The sequence below is a fragment of the Solanum pennellii genome, chromosome 2 (assembly GCF_001406875.1).
Source record: "Solanum pennellii chromosome 2, SPENNV200".
Lineage (NCBI taxonomy): Eukaryota > Viridiplantae > Streptophyta > Magnoliopsida > Solanales > Solanaceae > Solanum > Solanum pennellii.
The window spans coordinates 53,876,726-53,901,639 of NC_028638.1; the positions used below are offsets into that span (position 1 = coordinate 53,876,726).

General features: G+C 34.1%; 3 protein-coding genes across 6 annotated transcripts; 2 read left to right on the plus strand and 1 right to left on the minus strand.

Annotated features, from left to right (window-relative positions):
• Positions 1–5,078: 5,078 nt before the first annotated feature.
• LOC107011510 (alpha-mannosidase 2) lies at positions 5,079–10,939 on the minus strand. The gene is made up of 4 exons (XM_015211036.2): positions 10,186–10,939; positions 9,702–9,851; positions 9,341–9,373; positions 5,079–8,339 (listed from the first exon to the last, which is right to left on the minus strand). Exons 1-4 carry the CDS (start codon positions 10,726–10,728, stop codon positions 5,610–5,612), a joined length of 3,456 nt encoding a protein of 1,151 aa, XP_015066522.1. The 5' UTR covers positions 10,729–10,939; the 3' UTR covers positions 5,079–5,609.
• Positions 10,940–12,249: 1,310 nt separating this feature from the next.
• Positions 12,250–15,792, plus strand: LOC107011415 (protein transport protein SEC13 homolog B). 2 transcript variants are annotated; one of them, XM_015210912.2, is made up of 2 exons: positions 12,250–12,407; positions 14,574–15,792. In XM_015210912.2, exon 2 carries the CDS (start codon positions 14,606–14,608, stop codon positions 15,512–15,514), a length of 909 nt encoding a protein of 302 aa, XP_015066398.1. In that variant the 5' UTR covers positions 12,250–12,407; positions 14,574–14,605; the 3' UTR covers positions 15,515–15,792. The 2 variants fall into 2 exon arrangements, with proteins under 2 accessions (XP_015066398.1, XP_027770435.1); XM_027914634.1 differs by lacking the exon at positions 12,250–12,407 and adding an exon at positions 12,420–12,742.
• Positions 15,793–19,987: 4,195 nt separating this feature from the next.
• LOC107008979 (E2F transcription factor-like E2FF) lies at positions 19,988–24,872 on the plus strand. 3 transcript variants are annotated; one of them, XM_015208214.2, is made up of 11 exons: positions 19,988–20,218; positions 21,876–21,946; positions 22,062–22,114; positions 22,194–22,271; positions 22,346–22,402; positions 22,567–22,636; positions 22,790–22,857; positions 22,928–23,000; positions 23,089–23,150; positions 23,244–23,652; positions 24,322–24,872. In XM_015208214.2, exons 1-11 carry the CDS (start codon positions 20,127–20,129, stop codon positions 24,354–24,356), a joined length of 1,068 nt encoding a protein of 355 aa, XP_015063700.1. In that variant the 5' UTR covers positions 19,988–20,126; the 3' UTR covers positions 24,357–24,872. The 3 variants fall into 3 exon arrangements, with proteins under 3 accessions (XP_015063700.1, XP_015063699.1, XP_015063698.1); XM_015208213.2 differs by having other exon boundaries at positions 22,928–22,970; positions 24,202–24,872; XM_015208212.2 differs by having other exon boundaries at positions 19,989–20,218; positions 24,202–24,872.
• Positions 24,873–24,914: the final 42 nt, after the last annotated feature.

Here is a 24,914-nt window from a genome sequence, read left to right on the forward strand (position 1 = left end):
GGGGTAGTTTGGTTGATGGATGAGATAATTTATCTCATACAACATATCAAATACAACATAAAACTATAATTTCGTAAAATATCTAGAGATTATAATTCATATCTCGTACTAAAAATGATTGGACAAAATAATTTAATAGGATGATATAGAATAGGGTCCCAAATTATTATGGAGGCCGGTTAGTTTTCAGTCACTATGTCAACGTATGCTGGTAATATGCAGGAAAACGTACACACGATACCAAATATTTTTTTTACTAAATTACAAATAACTTATTATCTGATAATAAATCTAAACTTAAGATTAACTTATAAGCCAAGGTCAACTAATGAATTCTTTTAAAATCATTCACTATGTGCTCCATTGTCCACATTTCCAATACTTAAAAGTTGAGAATGACTCATTAATATAATGATGAGTCCAATAATAATACTCCAAATTTTCAATCCACATCATCAACTAATCTAAATGATGCAAGATCCTCCTTTTGGGATCAAAAGAAGAGAGTAGTGTTGACATAAAGTGGTTACAATGACAACATAGAAACTAAAGGAAAAGGTTCTCATCTCCAAGACATACACAAACAGCAACAATTTACAAATTCTTTTAATTTGCATGATCATCAATCAAGACTATAGTGTTAGTAAATAGCTCCCCAATTGGTAGTGAAGTGTTGGTGGGTGGTTTGGTGATATGGAATTCACTTCAATTCCCCTCTCCTTTTGAATCCACTACTTTATCCTAATTTGGCTCTTTGCTTAGTGCTTGGAAACTCCCTTAAGCTAATTAACTTTTGTTATTGAAATTAACTTTTGTTATTGAAATGGTCATTCAGACTAACTCAACCTAAAGAATTGTTCTTCACTTTCTTTCATGATTGGACTTAGACGTATGAAGGCCCAATATTGATAAATACGAATTAAGTTGAATGTTACTTTAATATCATGTTAAAAAAAAGTAAACTTTACACCTAGCTTAAAATCAAAAATAACTCACGAGTGAAGAACTGTTCAAACTGAATTAAAAAGACCTTTCGTCCCTTAAACCACACTCTTAGCAAACTTTAAGACCAAACATTAAATCTTGCGAAGATTCTCTACTAACCAATCACTTGAAGCCTAACAACGTTTACTCATCTGAATTTTCACGTCAAAGCCCATATATATATTATGCGTCATTTCCATAAAGCAACATCTTTATTGCAATAGATAATTTGATAAGAGCTACCAGCTTTTTATTATGTGTAAGTGCATCTCTCTATCTTGCATTAAACATTCAACACTTAAAAAGTTGTATCACAATAGAGGTGAGCATGGTCCAAAATTAGAGTAAAAAATGAAACACCAAATTGTACATCGTACTTTTCCTAAAGAGATGTAGATATAAAGCAGAGGCACCAAAATAAGAATTTGAATCAGTGGGCAGTAGACCACCAATGGTTTTATCGACAATAATTATAAGTTCTTTTCTATTCTTCGGTCATCATATTATCTGTTGTTATAGTTTTTTTTTACATTACTTTATTTTTCTTTCACTCGTCATTTTATTCTATTTTACTTGAGCTGAGGGTTCATTGGTTAATAGCTTTTCCATCTTCACGAGATAGGTGTGAGATTACTGCACACTACCCTTGAAATTCACTTGTGAAATTGGGCTTTTATTGTTGTTGTTATATTTAAACAGCCTATTAACTTTATCTCAAGCACCGGCCGTGTTTTAGAAGAGTCCAAAAAAACACGTTGAATAGTAATTACTTTTAACAAGTTAAAAGGAATATATGTAACACATGCCGCACCTGCTTTGAACTTTAATCACGAGAAGAAGGCGGGAACGCAATGCGCCAATTAGATGCTCGTCATCCGTAATGCTCCGATTAGATGATCGCCGTCGTCGGAAAATTACTTGATGATTATGAATCTATAATCAAAATGAGAAAGAAATAAAGAACAGAGATAGGCATTGGAATTGGGGACCAAGTTGAGAGTTTCAATCGTTACCATTTAGTTGTTTGTTTAATTGAACAGTATTGTGAGATCATATTCAGAGATAACTAGAACTGGCAAAGTTTGAGATTGAGAAGAAAAACAAACAAGATTAGGCATTGGAATTGGGGATCGAACATTTTGTTTGGCGATTTTTAAGGAGTTTCAATTTGGATCTATTCAAACTCTTATAATTACCAAAAATTGCAAACTGCTCACTCACTTTTGTACTAGTACATGTTAATACTTGTAAAAAAAAATATTCATTGTGATTTAAGAACGAGTTTGACAGATTCAAAAGAGGAGCAAAACACGGCCATAATAAAGTGAACCAAAAATAGTAGACGTAGATGAATCTATAATGTCCACATCAATTTAATTCCTTAAAAATTATTAAGTGCAATTAATATGTTTGGTTATATTTTTTTATTTGGGTCAAGAACCTGTTTTCATGTACTAGATTAAAGATATATCAGCGTGCTCGAAGCAAAAATTTTATTGGTCTTCCACGTCATAATACAACAGTAAAACCTCTATAAATTAATATAGGTGGGATCATGAAATTTTATTATTTTATAAAGATATTATTTAATGGGAAACTTACATAAATATACTATATTAAAAAAATATTTACCATTTATAGCAATAATATTTTTATTTCACTTGATCACTTTTAATTCATTTATAATACAAGTTTAATACATATTACAAAAAATAATTTATTATTCACATATAATACAAATTTTATTGATGAATAATACATTTATCACACATTTTAATACACTTATAATACAATGTGACAATTTTTTACCAAACAAACCTGATATATTTCAAAAAAACAATTATAATTCATATATATTGCATACATAATTCACTTTTAATACATATTACAGATTTAACAAAACATTGCTATAAATGGTAATAAACAAAAAGTATCGCTAAAATCAGTAATTATTTTTTAAAATGTATTAATTTATGTAATTTTTCCTTATTTAATCGATAAATTAATATTTATTAATTTAAAGAATAGTTTGAGATTTGATGAAGGTTAATTTTGATTATCTCTAAAGCATTGTATCTTACTAATTTATGTATCATATTTATCGATTTCGTAATAAAAAAATATCATACATAAAGTACAACGAATACATCAAAATCATTGTATCTTATTAATTTCAATGTTGTGATGCTGTGACAATAAGAGCTTTCAAGATGTGTTATCGAACAGAATTTATCGTAGGATATTAGAAGGTTATGGAGTGGGACAAAATGATCCAACAAAGATCTCTATTTTGGATGCTATCAATTATGGAATTCCTGTTTGAACAACAAATGTTCAGGAAGAGACACTAGAAAATTATTTTTTACACTGATCTAAATGAACCTACTTGCGAAAACGTTATACATGAACTTGAGGTCATGATTAATGATCTTGTTTACCATAGTAAAATGGATGTCAATAACATGTTGGATAATCTGAGTGAAAGTGATACTTGTTTAGAGGTCTAGAGTTTAGAAGAAAGTGTTGATACCATCGAGAAAAGCAACGTTGATGATGAAGTTGAAGATGATATTGTACCTTTGGAACCAGATACTCGTAAGGAAACACTTATCGCATCTAGAACTCTTTACAATTTTATAGTATAGTTCGAAAAGACAACATCAGAGCTTTTGGATGCAATAAGAAAAGTTAGAGATGAGCTTCAACTATATTTAAATTTTAAGAAAAAACATAACACAATATAATCATATTTCAATAAATTGTCTTAGATATATTTGTACTTTAAAGAATTATTATTTTATGATATAGAAGTCTTCTAAAAATATATTATTTTATTATACGAAAAAGGGCCTAAAATACCCTCAAAGTATTGGAAATGGTACAAAATTACCCTCCATCCACCTATTGGCTCCAAAATACCCTTCCCACCCACCTATTGGGTCCAAAATACCCTTGTCATCCACCTTTTGGTTCAAATTGACCACTTATTTAACGGTTTTATATTTAAACTATTTAAATATTTTTTAAAATACGTGGTGCTCAACTATATGTTATAATTTAACTTATTAGTATAATTTATAAATCAATCCACTACCCACCCCATTAATAATCAAATCCCTCTAAATTAATGAACCCGTCACATTATTAATGCAAGCTACTGCCAATTGAGTGTTTTTAAAAATTATAGAAGTAAATTATCATACATTCAAGTGGCTAAATAAAAATCACCAATAAACTTAAAAGTCTGACTATGTTTATCTTAATTATTCTTACGTCTCAATTATGTGATGTTACTTCATAGGTAATTTTTTTTCAAAATAATATATTAAAGTTTGAAAACAAATCATAAATACTTATAAAATTATATTTTAAAAAAGTGCATGAATCAATTCGGGATGCATTACTTCTTTACCTTTAATCATAAATTTCTAATTCTACTTTGAAAGAATGTGTCCTCCTAAATAAGCGGCTCAACCTAAATTTAATTGGGGCTCCGATTCGGACTCGAATAATTTTGAATGTCATTTTCAGAAAACTATAATTTCATCGTGTTTTAGTAGTGTTTATGACGATTTTGATATTATAATTGAATTATTAATTGGGTGAGGTTTAGTTAGTAATGAGTGTGTAGTGGGTTGGTTTATAAATTATATTAATAAATTATAATTATAATCAATAATTGAACGTGAAGTATTTTATAAAATATTTAAAGAGTTTAATTTTAAAACAATTAAAAAAGTGGTCAATTTTGAACACAAAGGTGGATGACAAGGGTATTTTGGAGCCAACAGGTGGATGAAAAAGGCATTTTGGAGCCAATAGGTGGATGAAGGATAATTTTGTACCATTTTCAATACTTTAAGGGTATTTTAGGCCCTTGTTCCGTTTATTATATTATCGAAATTGGTGATTTTTTTCATTGACCCACATCGAGACCGGAGGAAAATATTATTTTAGAAAGATTATTAATTTATCGAGTATTAATTTGTAGAGGTTTCGCTGTATCCCACAAGTTAAAGACGTCAGGCACTTACCCTTGTGCTGCTATTCGGAGGAATTGGAATATTAGCGCATCAAGTTAAGAAAGCCAGACGTAATGAGAGACATCTTCCATCCCGAGGAAATCTTTTTTCAAAAACAAATGTTTCAAAAAGACTCATCATTTGCATACAATCTGTCTGGCAGTGTCATCATTAGCTTAATAGTAACAAAAATTCTAATAACAACCTTAACTTATGCCCTATAAAATTACCTAACCATTCTAATCCCACCTACTTTAACATCTTCTTGGAAGAGAACCATGTGCAAAGCACTTGTCCTTCATATAAGATGAGATCTTCTGTTAGCACCAGTAGTTTCAGTGACAAAACCTTCTTCTCTGGAAGTGTTCTGAAGTAGCTGTGGTTACAGCTAGAACAATTCTCAAGCCCTCAAGCCTCAACTGACAATGTCAAAAACCCTCTAGGCAAACCGCAACTGTGACAATTTCTACCTTCATCTCTCCAAAATACACTACATCTTGAAGTTGTAATGTGGAAAACAGAGTTGCAGCGGTAGTCCTTGAACTAGCACACCCTAATTCAGCTTCAGTTGGGAAAAGGATATACAAGTGATCTATACCTTCACTAGTGGGGCCTTAGTTCCAACTTGTAAGCCTGTACCTCCATGGGTGAAATGAGGACATGCCCATCATGAGCTCCATCTCCAAAATGGTCGCCATAGCCAAGTATCTCTATGTCATCATGCAAAAGATTTAAAGAAGTAGCCTTTGCATTCAACACAGCCAGATTCTTGAACATGTAAAACAGATTAACGGGCACATCAGCTACACTTGAACACTCTGACCTGGCCTTTCTACAGTAAGAAGAATCCCAGTGTCGTCTCTGAAAGACTAGGGCAAACCTAGGCTCTTCAAATTGTTGCTGGGTATACTTGAGAGGACGAGGAACCTTGAAGTTGACAATATGCAAGTCACATGGTAAAGAAGCTGCCAGGGGAGAAAAGGATCTAGGGGGTGGCTGTACAGAGATTTCCTCAGATTTCTTGGCAATGAATACATGAAGAGGATAGTTAAGGTGGGCACCAACCAAATGCGATAGAAGAGACGGATTTAGAGGATGAGGACCTGTAGTTTGGTTTGCTTCTGTAACATTAGACTCCACAAGGATATGTAAAACAACATTCATTGCACGGTTATCCATCACTCCTTGGCCTAGACCACGTCCATCATCCCTTACCAATCTCCTGTCAAGCATTATCTCTAACCATCCATCCTTGAGACTAGCAACACCCAAAGACTGCCTAGTGTGGACAGAGAAGCGGTCTCCATGTAGTCCTTGCATAAATGCAAGGGAAGGTATTGGGTAATAGTTGCCCTGTGTAGGGATCTTATCATAAGATTCTCTACGGCTCATTTGGAATCCATTTAGATCAGAATAGAAAATCCTTTTGTTTTCAATATCAGTCTTGTACCTAACTATCAATTCCCTGTCGTTGAGTTCATGACCAAGAAGCTCAACATGATACTCCTTCTCAATAATGTGTTCCTGTATGGTATTGTGACCGTTATATATACGGGTGCTATGGGAAATTGGAGACTTGTCCCATGCTGTCTTTGGGTAAGAATAGACCTCCTGTACCAAATGGCCCTCCGAGATAATCATAATCCCACCACCTTGTATGATCGGCTGAGCCTCACCCTCCGGTTTGAACAGGTAGGCTCCACCTGTGCTAGAGTACATATCAATTTCTTCACCAATAACATTTTGTCTACCATCACTATGGCTTACTTTCTGCAACAAACCAAACTTGGTACTAAAGGTAAGTGTCAGATGTTCATTCTGGATTGCTGCTTCGTTGTTCTCAAACTTTGAGCAAGTGTATGGTGATGGGCAGGATATATTTCCAGAAGACACTGATATTCTAAGTTGTGCAGGTACTGCCTTCTCACATCCAGCAAATCCATTCGCAACATAATACGTTTGCAATCCCATGGCAGGTACTGAAGCTTTCCAGTACACACGATGTCTTCTAGATAAAGTACTTCTCTTATCATGTGACAACTCTGGAGATATCTGGCTTTTAATACATGTCCAGTTTGAGTCCAAGATTGTTACATCCGGCCTCTCAACAGTTACCATGACAACTTCATTTCTTGTCTGCTCTGATGGATTGAAAAGGACCACTGTCTGAACAGTTCCTTCACGAGCGCTGATGGCTTTAACCACTGGTTGGGCATCATATTTAGATCTTGACTGTGCTGGTTCAAACTGAGAAGGAGGTTGGTCATTTCTATCATGCCGGATCCCTAGTAACACCTCAATAGCCTTAGACATAAAAATTTGAAGGTCTTGCAGAGCCAAGTGCATCCGTGTTCCATAGTCCTGCACCACATGGTCCTTTGCAGTACCAGTGACCCCATCATGATGCTGAAAAAGTGCCAAGTTCCTTCTCGCTGCGGTCAATTTGTAGGAAAATCCAATAGGCAATTTTTCACACTGTATTCTCTGGCAGTAACCTAATAGGAAAGCCATCAACATTTCGGCACTGCGAAGGTTATGCTCCAAAACACGATCAACTGCCTTGAAGAAAGGCCTGGAGACATAATAGCCACTCCAGTAATCCTGTTGCCTGTCAGCATAAGTGAAGAAATCACCTGACAGAGAAGGGAACCCCCCAATCTCACCAGATCCAATCTCATGTGGACGAGAATAGTTTACTCTGTCAGCCTCATCACGTAGTGTTCGGAAATAATCATCCAAAGTACCAAAATTAGCCTCTGCATTCAAGCCAGGGTTGGAATTGATATAATCAAACAGCATTTGGTAATTCCGAAACTGAGCTTCTGCTTCATCAACACTGACATAACGGAAATCATCACCTAGAGGAACAAGAAGTGTATTTGTTCGATATAGTGTTGATTTTTTTCTATACTGATCCAAAAGTTTAAGTGCTCTTTCCTTCACATTTTCCTGGGTGGTCTCCTCGGGATGCTCTCCCCAAGGACATCGTTCATAAGGAAACCCATACATTCGAGCAAAGTCAAACTGACAACAAATTGCAGGCTCAGGTCCACAAGTATGTGGAACATCATAGGAATAAAATGGCATCATATGGACAAAAATATCAGTTCTTTCTTCGGCATCCCAGCTCTGTCGCCACACATATTCCAAATTCTGGTTTAAAGCCAGTTCCTTCTTCAACTCATAATGAGTTCTCTGTATTAGCATGTTCTCGAAACCCATACGCCGCAAAAGATATGCCATAGTTGGTGAATAGCCGAAGGGATCAATGGCCCAAGAATTTTTAGGAATTACACCTACAGTCTCATTCAACCACATATTTCCTTCTGTAATCTGAGCATAAATGCAAAAAATCGAGATCTAGATTAGTGAATAGTACAAAATGAAATGAGCAGCAAATGAATATGAGACCAATATGAATTGAGAAGAAAGCAGAATGACCACCAAAAAATGCAAAACAAGGTAGAAAAAACACTTCATCTCCAATTCAATAAAAAAATTGATCCAAATCAAGATAGATTGGCAAATAAATTAGCAACAATCAAGTGACTAACTAGAGTTAAACAACGAATCTTTTCTCGATTGTTAGTCAAACGACATAAAACCTACAAAAATGAAACTGAAACTGTCATGAATACCATATATCAGACGAATTAAGTTCCCTGTAATAACTGATACCCCATTGGTTAATCTAATGATTAATAATTATAGGAAATTTCCTGTAAAATATTTTTAGAGAAAAGGATTGGATGAATTTAAAAGTTTTAAGCTGTGACTGTTTCATATCTAAGAGGTATCCTTTTTGATAAATATATAAAGTAAAATATATCAATTTTACATTGGGTATGTTGTCGTCGTTCTTGTATGTAAAGTAAAACCTACCAGTTCATATCCAATTCTAGCCTCTATGAGAATTTCTATATCTCATTAATTTTCTCAAAATGAGCTATTATCTACCACAGTTAAAATATAGCATGTTCACGCTATTCCTTTTGGTATACATCTAATGAGTAATAATTACATGTCAAGTATTCCAGCAATAAGCATCCATACAACAAAAATGTTGAGAAAAATTCTAACATAATATTTAGAGTGACAAAATCACCATAGCACTACCCTAAATTAGAGAAATATCAGTCTCGATTTCAGTCACTAGTATTCTAATCTGTTGTAAATTACAAATCATAAGCAAAAAGAGCTTAGATATCCTATATTACAACCAAATGGAGAAAATAATCTCTGTGTTTTCAGTTTATACAATTCTTACGTGCATGATCTTGCAAATATGTAAAAGATACCAAGACAGTGAATAATAAACAGAAATTCTTGTTTACCTGTTCAATAATTGCAAAGTAATGTGAATTAGCCTGCAGAAAAAGGAAAAATTGAAAGGGCGTAAGTCAACCATTATGGCATAAAATTGCCAAAGCTCCATTTATTCAGAACAAATTTGAATCCTTCAAAAGCAATTACAATTATCCAAACATCTGTATTTGAACGAATTTTTCTGATAATCCTGCCATTTCTTTTAAATATTTGACCCAAATTATGCACCGAAAAAGCTTACTGCGACTTCCATTATAGGAAGAATCATGTCTCCCTCATAATAAGCTGTCAAATTTGAACACTTCCGACTTTTTCTTTAATCCGCATTTTCTATTGTTTCAATGCTGTATAACACTAATGGAGGTTTACCTCATCATTCATCACCCAACCACCTCCAACAATTTCTAGCTGCCCATTCCTCACTAGATTGGTAAATGCCTCTTTTTTATCATTGGTTGCATCCCTCCACCATCTCTCCAGATAGGACATCTCTTCCCATATAAATTTTCTCCGGGAATCCTAAAAGAAACAGAATTCAACAACCAACAAGTTATTCAGAAATTTAACATCCATACCATAATAAGCAATGACAACAACTACCACTACTAATATGCCTCAATATCAAACTAGTCCAGGCCTGTTATACTAATGTCAGTAATCATTCTGCTCCATTTGTCCCAGTTTCATTCAAATAATCAATAAAGGGGTTCTCGAAAAATAGCATTGTTTAAGCTCGTACATAAATCAAGATCAATTAAAGCGATCAGATCAAATTAAAAAATCGTAGTTCAATCCAAACGATCTTAATCTATCACATGATGAAAGTTAACACTAGACTTGACGCTGAAATTACCTTTGGAAGTGTTTCAACAAGGGTATCTAGGATGTGCTTGGACTGTCTATCATAATACTCCTCAACCGTAAGCTTCCAACCAGGATCATTATGCGAATGTGGGACAACAAATATTTTCAACTTCTCCGAATCCCATTCATTGCCTTTGTAGTTCACGTTCCAACCCTGCTTCCAAGCGCCACCATCTTCATCCAAAAACTGAATCTTATCGTACAAGTCCTTTGTGGTGATATCAACAACCGCACCTGACACAGCGTCGCTACCAGGAGATTTCCGGTAAGTGGGCTTCCTGAGTCGATGGAATCTGGTTCGGGCAGCCCGGAAATGGGATGAGAGAAGGGGTTTAGGAACTCCATAGCTGTATACGATGAGAATGAAGATGAAGAGAGAGAAAGAGAGGCCTATGGTGAAGAAATTTGAAAGGAAGAAGTCTCTGAGGGCAGTACGTCTGCGGGATTTACGAGGTTGTCGGGAAGATGATTTGCTGGTGGGGAGGAGTGAATGGGCCCACCCAGTTCCGCCTCGGCGGGAGGAAAAGGCCATGTGAAAGGGCGGCGATGAGCGGTGGAGGACTCAGATCTGCTGAAATTGAGTGATCGGAACTGTATCCCAAGTACTGAGTCCAGTGGTATGAGAACTGAGAAGGAAGACTTGCTCTACTTTTACACCTAAAATTAGGCAGAACTTTGATATTTTCTCAATTCACAATGATCACCTACCAATCTCAATTCAGCTAAGCTATGTTTGGATAATTAATATTATTTCCATTTTCCATTTTATACGTCGTTAGTACTATAAATAGATTTATCAAAATTATTTTATTCATATTTATGTCATCCTAACCTAGCTTAATATTTGTTACGCCTTTGTTGTTTACAAAGTTAATAATATTGTATTTATTAAACTAGTAAAGTAATATATATATTAATATAAAAACAATGTTACATTACACCTTGTTTGCATGGTTGTTGAAGGTTATATTGTTACTTAAATTTTATTGTATCGTATTGTTTAAATTTATTATTTGGTAACAACGAAAAGATTCATAAAATGACCGATTTGATGTGATCGTATTGTTACCTTAATATTTACTCCTTATTTTATCTTTATTTATTATTTACTAATCACATTACATCTTTTTTATCCAACATTTTCATGGCAACTCTAATTCGTACCTTACTTTTCTTATAGATTTATCATTCAAATTATGGATGCGTGACACTATAGCGGTGGAGATGATATAATATATTCAAATATTGTATTCATTAAAACAATACATCTGATACAATACGATACATTATGGAACAACACTTTTTTGGAGTGGGCCAATAGTTTGGCTTGGGATTTCCATGTTGGATGTCTCAAGTCTGAAACACATTGCCAACAAAAGTAACAGGTTTGTTTTTTCGGTCAAGCTTGTCACAACGGGTTTGCTTAGCATGGATTAACTCTCCTATGTGATTCGCAAGTTATTGCAAGCTCGTCACACCGAGCTTGCATAATGTGGTTTACCTCTTTTTATGTAATTTGCAAGATATTATAAGCTCGTCACACTGGTTTGCTCAGTGTGGATTATCTCTCCTATGTGATTTGTGATCTATTACAAGTCTGATGTCTAAAGTGGATTGTGTCTCCTATGTGATCCTATTGCATAAAAATATAGATTTACTCGAAAAATAATATTAGTACCATCCAAACAAAGTGCTAGTATATGCATATTTCGTTAGTTATAAAAAGTGTTTAAAAACAAAGAAAAGATTTTGTTATTTTGATAATAGTTATTAAAAAGTGTAAAAAAAAAGGAAGAGAAGATATTTAGTTATTTCTTTAACAATACTATCCATAAATTATATGTATTATTTCTTTCTCATATGTATAATCAAATATCGCATTATTATTAATCATATAAAGTTAGATCTCTCCAACCAAAAATCATAGTACTATTTTATACAAATTATTTAATGAGACTATGTGTCTTAATACTTCTAATGGACATACACACACACACAAAAAAAAAAGAAAGGATTACTGGATTAATAAATAAATAAACTTTAAAGAAGGTATAGAAGGGATGTGCATAAGAAGTTGATTTAATTTAAAAGGCATTGTTAGCAGTAAAAACCACTTAAATATCAACCTCTCTCTCTCTCTCTCTCCAGCTTCGACGCGAAGAAGCCATTCTCCTCTCTATCGTGTTTGCATCCAGAATTTTTCTGTTACAGGTAAAACAATCCCTTTTTCCCTTCATTTGCTTACAATTGAGATCTGTATTTGAGCATTATTTTTGCATTCGCTTTATTCGGTTTGGGTCTACCCGGTTTAAGATCCACGAAGAAATCCCAGATCTAGTTTGGCATGTATCTTTTTGATTTGTTTTGGTATCCTCAATGGATGTAATTGCGCCCATATGTATCGTTTTTAGCTAATACCGTTCTGTTTTATGTGTCTGATCTTCGGCGATCCGCGAATTGGTTGTGTATTATCCGGAAATCCTAATCTGAATTTTGGGGGAAAGCGGCTTAGAATTGGATCAGTTTCGATTCAATATTATATCAAGGTATGCCGGAGAAATGAATAGAAGTAGGAAATAGAAGATGAAATGTTGCTTTTTATAAGACAATAGTGCAAACCGTTCTTAACTGGGGTTAAACTGTCTTAGAACCTCGTGTGTTAGGAGTAAAGAATTCTGAGGTAGACACATCTTATTGAGCATGGAGAAGTATAAGGAATCCCAGTTTTGCTCTTGGGAGTTGCTTGTTTCCCCTCCCCAAGTGTTTTATGGTATCTTTGTGTCAATTGATCGACTGTTTATGTATCCTTGTCTTTATGGTATCTTTGTGTTAATTTATTGACTGTTTATGTATCTTTGTCTTATGCGGTAAACTATAGAGTAGAGGTCTAGTAAGTACTGTAAGATTAGATGCTCATGTAGCAATTGTTTTTTGCTTAGGGCTTGAGTATTTATTAGGGAATAGATGTGGAAGCTTATAACTTGTTGGACTTTTGCATCTTCTGCAAAAAGGGTTTTCTTAAATGTTACCAATAGGATTAATTTCTCTGCCATATTATTGTCCACAAACAAGAGATTCTATTTCTTATCTTGGCTTAGTGTGGGAAGCTATTGAAACACTACCCAAAGAGATCTAGCAGAACAGATAAAAATGTGTCTATTTAGTTTTCTACAATTGATGAAAGCATATCTTCTATAATCTGCTATATTTATATCTATGAAAACCCTTTCTTATTTCATGACTCATGCTTATATAATAATATAAACCTTTATTGGAAGTCATCTCTAAAAAAATGTATCATTGTTATCCACTCTGTAGAGTAGTCAATTTAGGAGAATCACTTATGTTGGAAAACATAGTTATATTATATTCAGGAGTATCCTAATGAATTTAGCTGATATTTCACAATAACATTATCTTTGATTGAATCGATGATCATTTTAGTATTTTCATCTCAATGGAGTACCTTTGCAGTTAATAGCAGTCTCGTCTGCAGCGCAAGGACATTGGAACACTTACGAGTATTATGTTAAAAAAAGAGTGCAGAAGCCAACTCTAATATATGTTACTAAAACTAGGAATCCTGATCTGCGCATCTTAACTAATTATTGGTGAGAGCAACAAGTAGAATACTGGGGTAGAGGAGAGGATTTGGATTTGCACTTTTGGGCCCATAGACTATCTAGTCATTAGTTAGGTTTAGTTATCAAGTACTTTGGTGTGTACTTTGTTGCTTTAAAAATCTCTTTTGACCATCTTAAAAGGGTTTATGAATTAAGCTGCAGTCTTTTCCTGTAGTAATTTCCCTATCAAGTATTAGATATATTGGATCAATTGAATGCTGAATATGAGTTATATGTTAGCTAATCCATATTGTGTTTAGATTCTTAGCCTCCTCAAATCAACTCCTATTGCCTTTTAGTGACTTTTGACCTATTTAATCCTTCCCCTTCCCCTTTTGCAAATATAACATGTTCAGCAATAAATCATTTGTCTTTTCTTCATTATACCTGCATTTATGATAAAGGGGAAGGTTTCTACTTTATCTTTCTCTCTGGTGTATTGAAACGAACAAGCTCAAAACCATGACACGAGAAGCTCATAATATTATTTTCTCTAAAAAATATTGTATTTGCAAAGATTAATTAACCTGAAGGATCTTATGTTATTACTTTGGCTTATTTACAATATATACATTTTTTTTAGTTTGTTTAGTTGTTTGAGTTGCATTTCTGTTCTTAGGCTTTTGAACTGATTTTGGAAGAAGAGTCTCTCTTCTTTTCTAACCAAACAGGGGGTGGGGAATAGGTACTCTCTTCAATATTTTATCTTTTTAACTGACATCTATACTAACATTGGATATGAGCATAAATGCAGTAGCTGTGAGATATCAGTAGCGGCAACAGAAAATGCCAGCCCAGAAGATTGAAACTGGTCACAATGACACAGTTCACGATGTTACTATGGACTATTATGGAAAACGTGTGGCTACAGCATCTTCTGATACCACCATAAAAATAACTGGTGTGAGCAACAATGCTGCTTCGCAACACCTTGCTACGTTGAGTGGCCATACGGGCCCTGTTTGGCAGGCTGGCTGGGCTCACCCCAAATTTGGCTCAATCCTTGCGTCCTGTTCCTATGATGGTAAGGTAATAATCTGGAAGGAAGGCAATCAGAATGAGTGGGCACAAGCTCATGTTTTTAGCGAGCACAAATCATCGGTTAATTCCATCTCCTGGGCTCCTCATGAACTTGGGCTTTGCTTGGCTTGTGGTTCTTCTGATGGTAATATTTCAGTGCACACCGCCAGGTCAGATGGTGGTTGGGACACTACAAGAATAGACCAAGCTCATCCAGTTGGGGTAACATCAGTTTCATGGGCGCCTTCAATGGCTCCTGGTGCTTTAGTTGGTGCAGGTGTGCTTGAACCTGTTCAAAAGCTGGCATCTGGTGGATGTGATAACACTGTTAAAGTTTGGAAGTTGTATAATGGCGTTTGGAAGATGGATTGCTTCCCTGCACTTCAGATGCACACTAACTGGGTGAGAGATGTAGCTTGGGCACCAAACTTGGGACTTCCAAAGTCAACAATTGCTAGTGCTTCAGAGGATGGTACGGTTGTCATATGGACTGTGGGAAAGGAGGGAGATCAGTGGGAGGGCAAGGTTCTAAAAGACTTCAAATCTCCTGTTTGGAGAGTCTCATGGTCTCTTACCGGAAACTTGTTGGCAGTTGCAGCTGGGGATAACAATGTCACTTTGTGGAAAGAAGCTGTTGATGGGGAGTGGCAACAGGCCTCCACTGTTGACCAATAGAGCTGGAACTTGGGAAGTAATAGAATTCAAGTTTTTGTGTTCTCTTTCTACCATTCAGACCTTTTTCCTAGCTGAGGCCTGAGTGAGAGTTAGCCCTTTAATTAAGGACTGTTTACTTTGATTTGATTCTTCTCGTTTTACTCAGTATGCATTCAATTTCACTTGAGCTATAGACCTTTTTCTTTCTGCCTGTTTTGTGTGTGCCTTTTTATGTTGAATTTTCAATATACTTGGTGATTAAATGTGTCAGGTTTTATTATATGACGACTTTTTGACTATGCCATGGAATTGTCATTTCCCTCTCTCCATAATTTATATTGTTGGGGCAAAATATGAAATTTATAGCCATGGAAAAAATTTGAACCGAGTAGATTTGATGTATTCGTATAACATATTTTTACCTGCTCCAGCTTGAATTTAGATAATGATATGTAACTCTTGATCTAAATAAACTTCTCTATTAAGGTGACTGTTGATATTAAATGTGAACTCTTTTCTAAATTAATATTATTTAAAAGGGATGTTAATATAGTCAAAACCTCTGTGTATAACAATCTCGCTTGTTAAGAGAATTTTTGTCTATTACGCTTCGTTTGGTGTGAGGTATAAGAAATAATAATTTTATGATAAAATGTAAGAGTATTTTATCCCATGTCAAATTGAAGGTATTAGGTAGTCATTGAATTTAGTTATCCCACCATTTTGTTATAGTGATTGACACTTATAAGTAGGAGTCCAGAGCCTAAAGGGTATAAAATATTTAATAAAAATTTTAAAACAGTATATAAAATTTTATATTAATCAAAACGGCAAAATCGCTGGAACAACAGCGATTTCCTCCACCGGAAATTGAAAATCACTGCCTAGTAGCAGCGATTTTGCTTTTTTCGGTTGAGGAAATCGCTGTTGTTCTAGCGATTTTGTCGTTTTGGTTAATATAAAATTTATATACCGTTTTGAAATTTTTATTAATATTTTATACCCTTTAGACTCTATAAGTAGAGTAGTTGATAGTCCGTTTGGAAATGATTTGAGTTGAAATTTTATTTAAATATGTAATTTGATTTCCCCCTCATAAACATGAAGAAAACATAGGGTTTGTGAAAAAGTATTAAAATTTCTCTAGCTTTTATTCTATTTTATCAAATGAAAATCATGACTAAAAATAAGATATTAAAATATCGCGAATAAATTCATAAATCACATATATCATGTTTATTCATAAATAAATATTCTCAATTAGCAGGCTTTTACATTTTTATTTAATTAGCAGGCTTTTACATTTTTAAATACTTATACTTTTTAGATCCATTGAATCAATAAATTACAATACTACTAATAAAGTAGCTTTTTCGATATATTCCTCTCACGTGTTGCAATTCATGGCGAGTGTGACTTTTCTTTTTCTTTTTTTTGCAAAATTTAAATTATGGATTTTTTCTTTTATAAAAAATATATATATTTCAGTCAAGTTTTACATTTAAAAATGAAAAAGTGATTTATAGTCGGATTTTCAAAAGTACACTCATATTTTACGGGATCTTATTATTTTCTAAATTTTATAAAATTGAAATTATTCCCTAAATGCTTATCTAACAAAGTGAGTAGCCAAAACAATATTAACATTTTGTTTTAAATATATCATTTGTATGTATTTTTAATTATTATTTAAAAAAATATATATTTCTTTCTTTATCATGGTAGCATATGTCAAATCTCTCCACCGCTTATCGTTTCGAAATTGCTGCGTCCGTCACTATCACCATCTCCACCGAATTCATTATTGTAAATTTTTAACAACTCTCATGTAAAATATTTGAAAAGAAAATCAAATCATCATCTCCAATCACCAAAAAGATCATTTGAATCAAATTTGAAAAATTAATCTGGGTTTAACTGCAATTGAATCCTTATAAAAGGAAAACATAGTTTCTACTTTGAGTTTCTAATCCCTCGTATGTGTTTTTAGTTTGTTTTCTATATTCTCCGACAAACAATTACCTTCTCTTGGTTATAAAAAACTATATCATATAGACTTATAAATTGTGACAATACCCATGAACATTCATCAGTCCCTTCACCCGATTTAACTTTATTTTTTTTCCTTTAGTGGTAGCTTAAATTAGACTCATATTGATTTTGGTGGTGGTGTCAATGTTCTTTTTTTTCGAGCTTTATTTTTTAAAAGAAATGGCGGGGGAGCTCTTTGAGTAGGTGGAGGAGCTAATGGTGAAGGAGAAATAACAAAAACACTGGTAGAGATAGTCGTGACAACAAAATTCTCAAATTATACCGGCGGTAGGGACTCACCTCTCTGGAGAAGACAAAATAAAGAGATCCCCAATTTAACCTCCAATATTTTTCTCCAAACTAATTAAAGTTTTCAGAAGTAAGAAAAAAAAAATCTTTTTAAAAGAAGATCAATACGTAAAATACACGTGTCAAGCACACGAATTATAGCAAAAGACAAATTCGATTATGACGTTTTTAGACGCACGCTACTTATTTTATTTTAAAATAATTCAGAGAGAAATAGAATTTCTATAAAGCATGAGTGTGTAATTAAAAATCGAGTTATAGATTAAAAGGGTTTTTGACTACATTTCTCTTTTAATAGAAATAAAAATCCTACGTTTTGAAGAATTTGAAATTGAAATTTTGTAGATCCAACATTCTAAATACTTTTTCACCTCATTTTAAATTATGATAAAGAAAGAAAAACATGCTTGAAATGCTTTCTTAAATTTAAAATGCAAGTTGAGATTAAATTTAAGGGAAAATTTTATATATGGGCAAATTAATAAATTAAATTAAATGCTATAACAACACTTTGATTTAGTTGTGTCCTGTAACAAATTGTTTGTTAATGAACTCTTTCCCTTAAACTCTCGCTCGCTCCCTCTCATTTTTATACAAACACAAGTGTATAAAATACATTTTTGTTTGTATATAAAGCACGAAAAAACATTGTATATATACATATATTTTCGTTCTCCTCTCCCATATCTCGGTCGGCAGCCTCGCCTCTATCGCTTATATAAATAGAGACAAAATGTATAGATTGCGTTTCTGTTAGTATAAAGTAAGAGAAAAAAATGTATATACACTTGCAAATACATATATTTTCGTTTTATACACTTATAATTATACAATACAAATGTTCCCCTGCCCAATTTTCTTTTGTATTTCTCTATTTTTCGTTTTATATTACACAAATTATACAATTGATTTGTATACAACTACTTTCTTTTGTATATATATAGCGAGTTATACAATTGGTTTCTTTGTATATGTGTAGCGAATTATACATATTTGTATTTGTTATAGAGCGCAATTATGCAAACCTTGTTATAACATACAAATATAAAATTCGGAATAGGATCAAAATTACCCCTGAATTATGCGAAATAGACCACTTATACCCTCCATTACATTTTGGGATCAAAAATATCCCCGCTGTTATCCCAAGAGACCACAAATATCCTGAAGAGTTACACCCCAATTTTTTAGTGACGTGACATGTCACATGAGACTAATCCCTCTACCAAGCGTTGCCAACTAAGATCACTACAAAATAACTTGATCTTTAGTGGCGACAAAGTTGCCACAAAATCTCAAAATATTGTCAATTAAGGTTATGAGTGATTTTTAGTGAAGACTAATAGTAAAACCTATTTTTTTAACCAAAAAAAAATAATGTGATAATTAATTTTCGATTGCAACCTAATTTTCTAAAATAAATAACTTGCAATATTAATATTAAAAACACCCAATATTATTACGAAAAATTATGAAAATTACTTCTCGATTCACATCTCCTACTATATATATAATGCATCATATACATTTTATACATTTACATATAATATAAAAATAAAATATACAGTGTCTTCAAACTCCTACTTAATCGATATCATTTTTTCTTTTTGTAAAAATAATGAAGAAAAAAATAGAAAATTAGAATTTAATGTTAAAAACTTTTACTGACGATTTTTTGGACTTTGTGGCGACTATTATCGCCGCTAAAGGTTTAGTTCTTTTGTAATGAATCCTAACTGTCAATGCTTAGGTAGAAGGATTGGTTTCATGTGGCTTGTCAAGTCAATAAAAATAGGCGGTGTTAACTCTTGAGGTATATGAGGTCTCTTAGGTTAACAACATGAGCACTTTTTATCCCAAAATATAACGAAGGGTATAAGTGGTCTATTTCACGTAGTTCAAGAGCAATTTTGACCCATTTTCGTATAAATTTTGTGCTTGCTATATGTGAAAGTTGCCCTAAATTTAATCATATTTTAAAATAAACTTAACCCCTTCATTTTTATTTGAATAAAAATAAATGATTTAAGTAAAATGATATATAGAGTATATTTATCTTTTAAATCTATTATCGACAAATAAAGTAGTAGTAAAAATTTATTCGGGAAAAAGTGAAATGAATAGTTAAATTTGGGGGCATAAAATGAAGAACGAGTTAAATGTAATTTCATGGTGCCCGCCAATTTCATCTATTTCCCTCTCTCTTTCTTCAAAGCTTCAGCGGTTTATCTCGAATTTTCCGTAGGGTTCTTCTCTGATCGCTTTCAACTTTCGATAACAGAGAAACCTCGCAATGTCATCGTCACTCCATACTGAAGATTCTCAATGGAAAAACCCTAGCATTTATAGCCGCAAGGACAAATCGCTCGGTCTTCTTTGCTCCAAGTAATCTCTCTCTTCTTTTCTTTTGCATTTGTGTTTTATGCCTGATTCATAGTCCTAAGCGTATCTACGCCTCAATTCGATTTTAGAACGAGATGTTTATGTGAAATACGTAGTAAGTATACTAGTCGTGTTAGTGTAAGTGATTGATTGATGAGAAAATGTTGATGCTCGAGGAATTTTAGGGTTTTGAAATAATTTTGACTTTAAGATTCTGATTAAGAGTGAGGAATTAAATAAATTCTATATGGAAACTAAAGAAAAATCCTTAAGAAGCACAAACAGATCCAAGATTTGAATTTATGGGTTGCCATAGCAGTTTCAAGTTGATATATCATATTAATTGAGTTCACTATCAATAAATATTTAGTGAATATACATAGTATTCTTGAAAAATATACATTTATACTCCCTCTATTCCAAAATAAGTGGTGTTTTAGCCTTTTTATTTTGTTTTTAAATAAGTGGTGCATTAGGATTTCAAAAAGGAATTGATCTTATTCTTCCATGTTTTAGGATTTTAAGAAGGAAATTGATCTTATTCTTCCAAAATTACCCTTCTTTAGTATTTTGGATGACAAGGGAAACCCGCAACAGCTATACCCTTTGGGTGCACTGCGCACACGGTAAAACTCCCGCTCCTATGCAATAGCTCGTAAATCACATAGGAGAGGTAACTCACACTAGACAAGTTCGGTGCGACGAGCTCAACCCAGAAGCAAACCCCTTGCTTTCGCTGGCAAGGGGTTTCAAACTTGAGACCTCCAATATGGAAGTCCCAAGCCCAAACCACTGGGCCATCCCGAAGGGTTACATCATTAAAGAATCATTTCTTTCTTCAAGGCACGCATTTAATTAGGGGTAAGTTACCGAGATTCCCGTGAACCCACACACAACATGGATCTGCCTTGGGGTAGAGAGTGCGAATGCTCATAGTTCGATTGAATTCAATTGAACGAACTCAAGTCATAGTCTCATAGACATTAGTTTTGTGTACTCCCATCTCAAAAACACTCTATAAGGAATTAAACAAAACCAAGAGAAGTTTAATAGATATCATCACGACAATCAAAGAGAAATGCTCGGATTGGGAATGAAGGGTTTGATCCTCTCTTTTTTTTTCCATTCTTTCTTCATCTCCTCTCTTTGTGAGCTTCCTCAAGTGGTTCTCTTTAACTTGGAGCCGTAAATATGTCCATAACCTCCTTGGAGTCACTTTCTATCGGAACCTTCATGTTTATAGAATGCAAGGAAGACCTTTTTCATAGCGAGTTAGGGACTTCTGGCTGGCTTAATTTGTTGGAGAGACACATTGGTGGTTTTCTAGCTCAGCAGCTCTGAGCAACTATTTTGCAAATCTAGGAAATTGAGCATGTCTCTTTGTAGGAGTTTTATCATGTCTCAGGCTCTCCGCTCGTTGGAAAATTTTGAATATTAGTTTTTGAAGGTGAGAGATTTTTTATCTGGTATATTGATTGTATGCTTTGTCAATTTTTTTTGTTTCCTTCATCAACAAAATTAGGTAGAAATGTGTGGAGGAAGCTGATCATATGCCTTAAAAACATAAAAACCCAAGTAAAAGATCTGTACTTTTTCACTATAAATCAGCATATCATCTCTATCATTACTTTCTTGACCTGATAAATTTTGTACTATTCAGTTTCTTGAAGCTATGTGATCGGGAAGGGGTGGACTCCACCATTGGTTTGGACAATGCTGCAGATCAATTAGGTCTTTGCCCTGTCTTCTCATCTACAAGTCCTCATTTTGTCTTCCCAACCGTGTCAACACCAATACACAGATTTCTTTTTGAATATTATTACACAGAATCTCTTTGTGGATGTAGGTGTCGAGAGGCGTCGCATTTATGATATTGTCAATATTTTGGAAAGTGTTGGGGTAATTCTTTATCTTTTCATCTTTGGATCTTCCTCTCATAATCTTTATATGATTGAATGACTAAGGCAATTTATTTCAGGTTTTGTCAAGAAAAGCTAAGAATCAATATAGATGGAATGGGTATAGTGCAATTTCTAAGGCTGTAGATTTGCTTAAGGTAGTTGATATGCATTTTTCCTTGTCTCATATGAACATGTGCTGGGAATTTGATATTATTTGCTTATTTTGTAGAAAGAAGGACTAAAAGATCTGTCCACTGTCTCCTCCACTTGCCGCAATGTTTCAAATGTATGTACACCATGTTCTTTATTTGTCCACCCTTCACCACAATGAGCCATCTATATAGGGTGATTTGGAGTGGGACTGTAATAGTTCAAATGTAGATATTCTCCCATTAGTTTCACTCAGTTAGTTACTTTGGTTTGCTCTGCGATTGCACCTTCTTCTACTAGGTCATAGCTTGTAACAATTCAGATGTTAAGGAAAAAGGAGAAGGCAAGACTGCTGGATCACATAAAATTGGTAAGGTCTTCTCTGTAGGTGTGATGGTTGTTGATTTTTAATTGATTTTTTTTCCCAGTGGAGGGAACATTGTTCTGATATTCTAAAGAACTGCTGGATGTCATATATCACATTCAATATTTAGTGAGACTAACTTGAGGTCTGATTATGTAGACAACCGGAAGGAGAAGTCTTTGATGATTCTTGCACAAAATTTTGTTAAGCTTTTCCACTGTTCTGATGTAAGTGGAGCCGTACAGTTTTTCTGACTAGTTGTCAACTGTTTGCAAGCTAATGCCTTATCTTCTGTAGGTTGACTTAATATCTCTTGACAAGGCTGCATCAGCTTTGCTTGGTGATGTCCACGATCCGATGGCTATGAAGAGTAATTAATGTTCATAATATGTTGTTATGTTTAACTTATGATTGAAAATTTGACAGAAAACTTGTTATCTTTCATAAATATGTTGCAGCAAAGACCAGACGCTTGTATGATATTGCAAATGTTTTTGTGTCGATGAATCTCATTGAGAAGGTTGGTTATATAGTTTGAATGATCAGTAAGTGCGTATTCTCAAAATAATGAAATAGAGGATTATTTCTTCTGATCTTTGCAATATATATGTAGATACGCAGCCCAGATAATGGAAAACCAGTTTTTAGGTGGATAGCCTGGAAAGAAAATCTGAGGACTGGGTCCCTTGTATCTGCTAAATCAGATGATTCAACAAGGAGAACTTTTGGGGCAGAGATCACGAATACAACTCCCAAACGATACAGGGATGATTCTTCATCTGATGTAATGTCAAATGGGCAGGTAAAAAGGTTGAAAGTTTCAAAAGATGATGAATTGAAAGATAAAAAGCAGGAGATATCAACAGAGCAGCTTAATGAACGTGGTACAAAGGATTTTGTATTTGGTCCTTTTGGTCCATCAAGTCTGCCTAGATCAGGAATTTCTGGAAAAGAAAATTTGAAACAGATTCAGAACTGGGAGGATCTTGCATCTAAATATCACCCTCAGTATCAGAATAAGGGTAATTTCTGAATCTCATTTGAATAAGTTGAATACCTTTTATTCTACCATTCCAAGTGCGGTAGGGAGGAGGGGATGGCACCTTTCTTGGGCTATATTCTCACATATGTTGGTCCAGAAGTCTACTCATTTCACAGGCTCCTCATATTAAGGCAGGATCACACGTTTGAACCTTTTTCTATTCCCCTCTCCCTACTCCTCATGGACAAAAGAAAAAGAATGAAAAAAGATATCTGTATACATTTTTGTGGTCGTTATTTCCTTATTATGCTGCTCTGATTACACTTCTATTGAGCCTAGGGTCTATCGGCTATAGCATGCCTTTGAAAAGGTGAATCAGCTCTGATTAACTGTTCTGCCATTTTAAGAGTTACCCATGATAGACTACATTTCATGAATGGAAGTACAGTTGATCCAATTTCTAGCACCCAATTCAGCTACTGTTAAGAGTAAAAATTGTTTTTCTGTTCATGTGAATGTATGTTTATATCCCATGTAATTATTACATTAATGAGGAGGTTGAAATATTTCCATTTGCCAAATGTTACAGCTGCAAATGAGCTTTTTGCTCATTATGTTGAGGCATGGGAGTCGTGGCAGGTTGAAGCTGCCAATGAGCTGCACAAACAACATGAACATTAATGTCATCTTGGATCTTTTTTTATTTCAGATGGTAGCAAACACGTTCAACAAGGACATCTCTGATGCTGTTACTCTCACTTGAGAGATGGCGGTAGTTGGTTGAATATCTCCTGCATACATGTCAGTTAAGTGTGCGCCGTGTTTATCAGTCTGTGATATCCAAGCCCTTTAGTAATATTCCGTGCCATTGTAGTTCCCAGTTTTATCAGATCAGTTTCGTCCACAGGTCCATGGGAGACGATCAATCTCTCCTACATGCTTAAATATTTGTGTATGAGCTTACTGGGGTTTTAAATGGCAAATATCTGCTACCATTGATGGTTGTATCTTTGTTCCGGTTCCTTCACTCCTATTAAACCTCTTGAGGCGATCCCAAACTGAACTTTAATTTTATTGAGCTAAATTAATCGCGTTGTAAATATTATGCAGACATCTTACATCTTTGCTTGTCATCTCACTGTGGGGGAATGTAAATTAGAAATTGAAATATCATTGCATTTCATTGTGCAAGAATGAAATATGCAGTATGTTGCCTAACTTATGTATGATATGGATATATATTATTTGAAGCTTGGATTTGACGAGAGTCTTATTCCTCTAAATGAGCCTAATCCCACACGC